Consider the following 8,473-nt stretch of genomic DNA (forward strand, 5'->3'; position numbering starts at 1 on the left):
AATACCGATATGAGAAAAAGCGCATGTCTAGGAACTTTTTAACTACATATATATTGGAAGACAGCTGCTTGGGACTTTTGTTAACGTTTTACTTTTTTCATTTACGCCACAATTACTCTGAAATACCCATATCTTTACGTTTGTGACTGTAAATAGTTTGCAACATTATTGAAAAGATGTGCCTATCTTTCAATGATTTACATAATTATTGATATATTAGTTCAACAGCACTTATAGCAAAACATATAAAGGCATTTTATTAAACTACAGAGAGTAACGTGCCATTAATAATATTTTGATTTTAGGCAATAAAATCCTACATATACTTAGGTGTGGTACATGTTCATTTTTCGAACGTTTACATGACGCTCAAATATATGATTTTTCTGGTGTAAACCGTAAATTTATAATCTAAACGTGTCAATTATTAAACATGTTTCGCATTTTGCTGTGATTCTGACTCTCGTGCAATAGAGATGCACTAAAATAATTTGACAGACAAATATAACACATGCACAACATGCCTTGACAAAAAATGCGAACTAGCGTTATTGTGGTTGAAACATATAACGTATTGCTACTTTATCAATGACATACATTTATAAGTTATGACATAAATTACCATACATAATACTACGACGCTTTTGTTTACTTTATTATGGACTAATCTGACCTCATTTTAACTATCGACAAGGAACATTTATATATATTTTGTATATGATTTATTACTCAATAGTTTTTCGAAAAAAAAAATATTTTTGTTTCATTTTAGATATAACGTTCCATACCAACTTAATATCATTTACTAGTCGTGGAACTGTAACCATAAAATAATCCTTACACTTTCACAGCAATTAAATTATAATGTTAGTATGGAACGTACACGATTGGGCAACAGGCATCGTTTTAAGCATGTTTTAGTTTATACCGAAGCCAGTATAATGGTGACATTTTAATATTTCGAAGCGACAAATATGCTGTTTCAGAAAGCTAGACTTCAGATTGACACGTTTTTCTTTTTAAATTGTATATTTCATATTTCAGGCTTCAGTTTTACTGAATGGATTCGTGATATTGTATTTCAACAAACATATCAAAATTCCAATTTCTGCAATTGATACTTTCACCAGCATAAGATCAACACCAGTTGGAAACGCGTCACTGTTTAACATTATGTCAGGCTTCCGGAATCAAGGTAGTGTAATACCAAGAATTAATGGAGAATTACGACTGGATTATTCAGATATATTGAGGACAATACGTTTAACCAATATAAGTGTTGAACGGGAAAGCGACTGTCACCATCATAAGTTTCTAGTGTATGTGTGTGACTACTCGAGATCTTGTGGAGGTTTAGGAGATAGACAAAAGGGGATTGTTTCGGCCTTTTTATTAGCAGTTGCTACTTCGCGAGCATTTGTAATAAACTTTGAAACACCTTGTAGAATCGAAAAGGTGTTTAAACAGCATTTGTATAACTGGTCTATTTGCCGAAACTTTGTTAATACAATCAGTGAAAATGAGACAAAATTGATCGATGTTATGAATCAACCCACATATAAAAGACCCACTAAACAAGTTGATTTTGAATTGGAATGGCAAAGCCAGGTAATTTTTCTAAAAATTAATTCAAATTGGATCAAATACTTGCAAGGAAGGAAAGAAATCAAAGATCACCATTCATGGCTCTCAGAAAAACCCACAGTAAGCATATTTTCGTTAATATTGCTTACACTTTTCCAGCCAACAAAGTATATTTTAGACTATTTCGAACATTTTCATAGGTATCACGTACAAGGGAAATCTCTTGTTTGCAGCCATATACGAATGGGTAAAAATCCAACAATACCAAATGATAAACAATTTGAAATAAAACCAAATGAAACAGTAATATTTAATTTTATGCAAAACTTTGCTGATCCAAATAAATATGTTCTCTATTTAGCGTCGGATTCAGATTATATTCGAAATGAATTTTACAGAAAATTTGATAACAGTATTAAAACAAATTTGTCTGTTCAACATATTGATATATTAGACAAAAATCTGAAAAGACAAGCATGTGAAGGATTGAAAGATGCTGTCATTGAACAACTAACTCTCTCAATATGTGATATTTTGCTCATTTCTCATGGAGGATTCGGTGGAAATGCAGCGTATCTGAGAGGCATTGATACTAATCTTTATAAATATGACTTTAAATCTGGACGAATAAAAAGAAAAAAGTTGAGACATATATAACCAGTGGAAAATGTTAAATATAATTCACAATCAGGTAAACAAGTTCACCAACATTGAACCAAAGCCTACAAAATGAAATGGAATTAACTGATAACCCAATTTTGTGTATTTCAAACATCAAGATTTCAATAATAGTCCAAGAAATCAGAAATAAAATTTGTACCTTCTGTGAAAAAACATGAAAAACATGAAACTTGCCATGGTGACAGGAAATAGTATTTATTTCAGCCTGGGATCAATATCTTTAATTTCAAAGTAATCCGCCAAATTCCAAGTTGGCCGCCAAAATGTACTATGTACATGGGACATGCAAAAAAAGAGTGATTAGCTTAGAACAGTCAGTTACTTTTTGTTGTCCTTCCGATAGTTCTTGTTAATGTGCGTGATTCTTGCACCATGAAAAACTGATTTTATCAAATATAACACATATTGAATCGCATAATGCAAATACATGTGATTTATTTTGTTCTTTAACATGCCATTACACGTTTTATTCTTAAACGTACATGTGGTTTTTTAATAAAAAATCAGTTCATCATTATTATGTTATAGAAGTACATACAAAATTTCATTCTTTTTTGAATATATATGTATCGTTCAATATTATACTTTTTATATGTGTTGCCATTGCTACACTATAAACTGTACACGTTACGTGTAATAAAATGTATTCTGTTCTGTTCTATTTTGAAAACTGCGAATTTCGGGGATGCGTTCAAGTAGCCACTTTTATATCTTGTTATTTTCATCCTGTATAGTTCATAACAGTTTAAATGCAAGATAAAATCTTTCATTAGCGTATGAATATATTTCCCGTTATAACAAACGGTCGCGTGTTAATCTCAGTATTTTGGATTTCAAAACAAAACAAAAAAGCAAATAAAAAAAGTGTAAATAGAAGAAAATAATAAATAAATATTTATTATATAAAAAATCAAAAAAAAAAAAAAAACAACTATTCTTACCTAAGCTTATTTTTTGAGAATTCTTGATGTTTGTAGAAAATCAATGTGGCATCCCATTTGTTCAGTTTTGTTTTTCTTTCGTTTTGATAGTTTCCGTAAACAACTTTTGGAATAATAATAAAAATAATAAAAAAATTGACTTCAACTTTACCATCATTCAGTGCTAGATAAAAAGGTGTTACTATTGACAAAATGACTTCATTTTACTTGCTCTTTACTGTGGGGTTTTTAGTTATAAACCAAAAAAAACATTTGGGTTTACTTAATTCAGTATGAACAACCTGAGTAAATGTTTTAAAATATCATTTTAAAAATTTTTTTTCTGAATTTACCACCCCTATATCCAAAAAAAAAATATTAAAGCTGGTAACGTTTGAATCAGAACATTAACTAGCATAGGTAGTTTACGGGTTACGTTTTCGACTTATTCTTAACGAAATACAAATTCCAAACCAACTTTTATTAATATTTCAGGAAAAAGTGCATAGCTGTTGGTCAGAATACGTAAAAGATATTTTACCATTATTTTAACTTTTGCACATTGACCTAATAGGTCGGCTGCATATTTAATCAGTGGAATAAGGCACTGATTAGTTTGATTACAAGTTCCTTGCCCTTGAAATTTCGAAAACGGCGTGAAGTATTAAAATTATGAGATGGTTTAATCCCTATTTCGGTTTCTGTAATTGTGTTCTAAAATGAAGTTGTTTTTAAGACAGATTAATTATGAGCATGGTTCAAAATGAAAAAAAATGAAACTTATTTCATAATGATCGGAAATGATTACAGGTGAACGACTTAAATAATCTAAAACAACTATGGTGGCCCTCTTGGATTTTTGTGGCTATGTTGGATTCGCAAAACCTATATTCGAGACTTGAATAAAAATTAAAATGTAAAACAATATATTTCATGCTGTTCTGTAATGAGGACAACAACTGAAACACTATAACATTCTGAAAATCATAAGATGGCAGCCAACTTGGATTTAGCCTTCTTGGATTGTCACATTCTAGATCCGAGGCTTGAATAAATATGTAAAATTTTATGCAGTATGTTGTTAATGACTTCAGCAGAAAACACTTTTTATATATATATATATATATATATATATATATATATATATATATATATATATATATATATATATATATATATATATATATATATATATATATATATATATATATATATATATATATATATATATATATATTCATTTTTTAAATATGTAATTATGTAATAGTAGGGTTAAAAAGTAACGCAAACATCTGATATTTTCTTCGTTACATGTTTTCATATTTTTGCTCGAGAATATATAGTAATAAAAAAATAAATCCAATATTAATTCTCGTACCTATAAAAATAGTATAATAATTGGCAATATAAAACTGATGACAATTATCTGTTAACTTTTTCAACATAAATATGTTTTATCAAATAAGCATACACGTTTGATTCTTTAAGTAAAATAGAAAACTGTTTTATTAATTGTATATTTATGAATAAAATTTTCAGAAATATTGATGAACTGAAATGCGTGTTTTTTATTGTCCATATTGTTATCTGCATAAGTTTGCTTTTACTGCAGTGTAACATATGTTTCGTATTTCACAGGTGTCGTAACTACTGTCGTCAATATGCATATTAAAAATAAATAAAAAGAGGACTGGTTAAATATTTATTTTCATATCACGCGATGAAACAAATCACGGAATTATATATATAAAAACTTGATATCCCTTTTCATTATATTTTGAAATACTTGATTTCATAAAAATGAGTTTATTTTCGTTTTTTTAACCTTATGACTGCAGTGAAAAATATTTCCGTTATGCCACTGGTGTCTTTTCGGACTACCTTTTTCTTAACTCAGTCAAATTTCAAAATCAAAGGGAAAGTCTTTCAAAATTTAATGTCCAACCAAAGAAAAATTTAAATGATAAACAGAAAATTCAAGTGTTTGCTTTCTATAAATATAGGCTTAATTTGCATATTGTGGCATGGAAGTTCTGATATTTCACTCGTCGCGAAATATCTATTTTCATACCACAAGAGCCTAAACATCGCCTATCCATTCCCCTTTTATCTTCTTTTTTGAGCGTATCTTAAAACAAAAACAAATAATGAAAATTCCGCCGTCACTTATCTATAATTCATTTTTAGTACGATGTAGAGGATATTATTTTGTTTTGCATGTAAGATTGAAATATAATTTCACTGAGTGATTACCACATGCAATATTTTCACGAGTGGCGTTGCCACGAGTGAACATATAATAGCTGGTGTTCACGAATGAAATATATTAATATCTAATATGTAAAATAAATAAATTTTCTTTTTATTTCATGCTTTTTAAGTGATTTTAAGTATTTTCTACTGATTTTGCCACGTAACGTCGCGCATTCTCTTTTGTGACGTCATCACATCATGACGTCAAATCATCAATTTTGAAATATAGTTCTGTTAAATTTCTCTAATTTTTTTACATTTTAACATGATGATCTTTTCCTAAAGAAGCACAATTTACGTATGAAAGCATTTATTTATGCCTGTTTTTCCATTTAGTTATGATTTTCTTCTTTTCATCCGAATTCAGATATAGTCCGGCTACAGTGAAAATTATATTTTATAAATCTCACTTGTGGTTTATAAGAATATAATCATCTGATATATTACAATAAAACACTAGAAAGCGTGAAATTAACATGTGTAATCTATTGTTCAAGATATGTTGGTTAATTGCTTAAAATAAACAATACAAATAAATAAGCAAAACACGATGAAATGAAGTTTGTCGTTCACATCAAATAATCAAGCTATAGTATACGCCGTAATAGTTTGATATATTTTTGATTTATTCAATTACATCTGCTTCTTAAGATCTTTTATCTGAAAACAAATATTTAAACAATATTTAATTGTTTTATATTACAACTAAGTAACTGGTCATTAAAATGAAATAAAAAAGGCGTGAAATATATATATATAGGTTTGTGAAAAATCGTCATATTACAATAATCTGTCAAGACCACAGAAACAAGCTCTTAATAGCTACAAAAACAGAACTGATATTGTTATTAAACCTGCCGATAAGGGCTCAGCTGTAGTCATCTTGGACAGAGACCACTATGTTTCAGAAGCCGAACGTCAGCTCAAAGACACCAACTTCTACAAGCCATTAGATTATGATCCTACACTAGAATTTGCAAACAAAGTATCCTCTGTTGTTGAAGACATGTTGAAACACGGATACATCTCTGAGAAAAACAAAGACTACTTAATAGTCCCTAAGCCTAAAGCTGGTAGATTTTACCTTCTTCCTAAAATACACAAAGAAGGAATCCCAGGCCGCCCCATTGTATCTGCCAACGGTCACCCAACAGAACGTTTCTCAGAATATGTCGACCACCATCTTCGGCCATTTGTATGCGCGTTGCCTTCTCATTTGCAGGACACCACTGATTATCTAAGAAAATTAGAATCTCAGAAAGATTTACCTGACCAAACCCTTTTGGTGTCTATGGATGTTACTGCATTATACACTAACATCCCCCACGAAGATGGCATTGCAGCGTGCAAAGAAGCATGGGATTCTCGTATAATAAAGAATCTTCCCACAGAAACACTTATCGGACTTTTCGTGCTTATTCTGAAATCCAACAACTTTATTTTCTGTGACAAACATTTCCTACAGGTACAGGGCACGGCTATTGGGACCAAAATGGCGCCATCTTACGCCAACGTGTTTATGGGCAAAGTAGAAGGACAACTGCTAGCTGCAGTACCTCTTAAACAATTCAGTTGGTTACGCTATATAGATGACATTGACATGCAACGGTGTCACGGGGAAGAAGCTTTGCAAGATTTTCTTTACAGAGCTAATACTTTTCACAAATCTATAAAGTTCACTTCTGAAGTATCAAACGAGCAACATGTTTTTTTCGACACAGTATCTCATATTAAAGACAATCATATAATTACTGATTTGTATTCAAAACCCATCGATAAACATCAATATCTTCTTCCAAGCAGTTGCCACCCTCGACAATGTTGTAAGAACATACCATACAGTTTGGCTTTGAGAATCAAACGAATCTGTTCAAATTCCAACACGTTTTATATCAGAGCAAAAGAACTGTCTGAACATCTTAGGAAGCGAGGATACAAGGAAGAAGACATTGCAAACGCGATCTTAAATGCAGACAGCAAGCACAGGAAGGAACTACTAGAGTACAAACATCACTCTTGTGGTTCTACACAAAATAAAATTCCATTTGTGCTCACATATCACCCGGACTTACCTAACACTAGAGCCATCATTGACAAACATTGGCCAATTATTGAGTCTTCACAGAAACTTAACAAGATGTTCCCACCTAAATCAACCATTGCATACAGGAGACCTAAAAGCCTCAGGGACATACTTGTTCGAGCCAAACTGAGACCAATAATGACAGATAAAGAAGTCAGTCCGAACAATGTGGCACACCAAGATGACAAATCTGTGCTGCCATGCTCCTTACAAAAACATTCTTCTCAAAAAAAAAATAAATAAGCAAAACACGATGAAATGAAGTTTGTCGTTCACATCAAATAATCAAGCTATAGTATACGCCGTAATAGTTTGATATATTTTTGATTTATTCAATTACATCTGCTTCTTAAGATCTTTTATCTGAAAACAAATATTTAAACAATATTTAATTGTTTTATATTACAACTAAGTAACTGGTCATTAAAATGAAATAAAAAAGGCGTGAAATATATATATATAGGTTTGTGAAAAATCGTCATATTACAATAATCTGTCAAGACCACAGAAACAAGCTCTTAATAGCTACAAAAACAGAACTGATATTGTTATTAAACCTGCCGATAAGGGCTCAGCTGTAGTCATCTTGGACAGAGACCACTATGTTTCAGAAGCCGAACGTCAGCTCAAAGACACCAACTTCTACAAGCCATTAGATTGTCACGGGGAAGAAGCTTTGCAAGATTTTCTTTACAGAGCTAATACTTTTCACAAATCTATAAAGTTCACTTCTGAAGTATCAAACGAGCAACATGTTTTTTTCGACACAGTATCTCATATTAAAGACAATCATATAATTACTGATTTGTATTCAAAACCCATCGATAAACATCAATATCTTTCTTCCAAGCAGTTGCCACCCTCGACAATGTTGTAAAGAACATACCATACAGTTTGGCTTTGAGAATCAAACGAATCTGTTCAAATTCCAACACGTTTTATATCAGAGAAA

At 30.9% G+C, this 8,473-nt stretch overlaps 1 protein-coding gene across 1 annotated transcript; it reads left to right on the plus strand.

The window, feature by feature from the left end:
- Positions 1–1,004: 1,004 nt before the first annotated feature.
- On the plus strand, positions 1,005–3,333 carry LOC132739244 (uncharacterized). The gene has a single exon (XM_060726906.1). It carries the CDS (start codon positions 1,174–1,176, stop codon positions 2,239–2,241), a length of 1,068 nt encoding a protein of 355 aa, XP_060582889.1. The 5' UTR covers positions 1,005–1,173; the 3' UTR covers positions 2,242–3,333.
- The last annotated feature ends 5,140 nt before the right edge of the window (positions 3,334–8,473 follow it).

The sequence above is a fragment of the Ruditapes philippinarum genome, unplaced genomic scaffold (assembly GCF_026571515.1).
Source record: "Ruditapes philippinarum isolate M1 unplaced genomic scaffold, ASM2657151v2 ctg15660_1_1_1_1, whole genome shotgun sequence".
Taxonomy (NCBI): domain Eukaryota; kingdom Metazoa; phylum Mollusca; class Bivalvia; order Venerida; family Veneridae; genus Ruditapes; species Ruditapes philippinarum.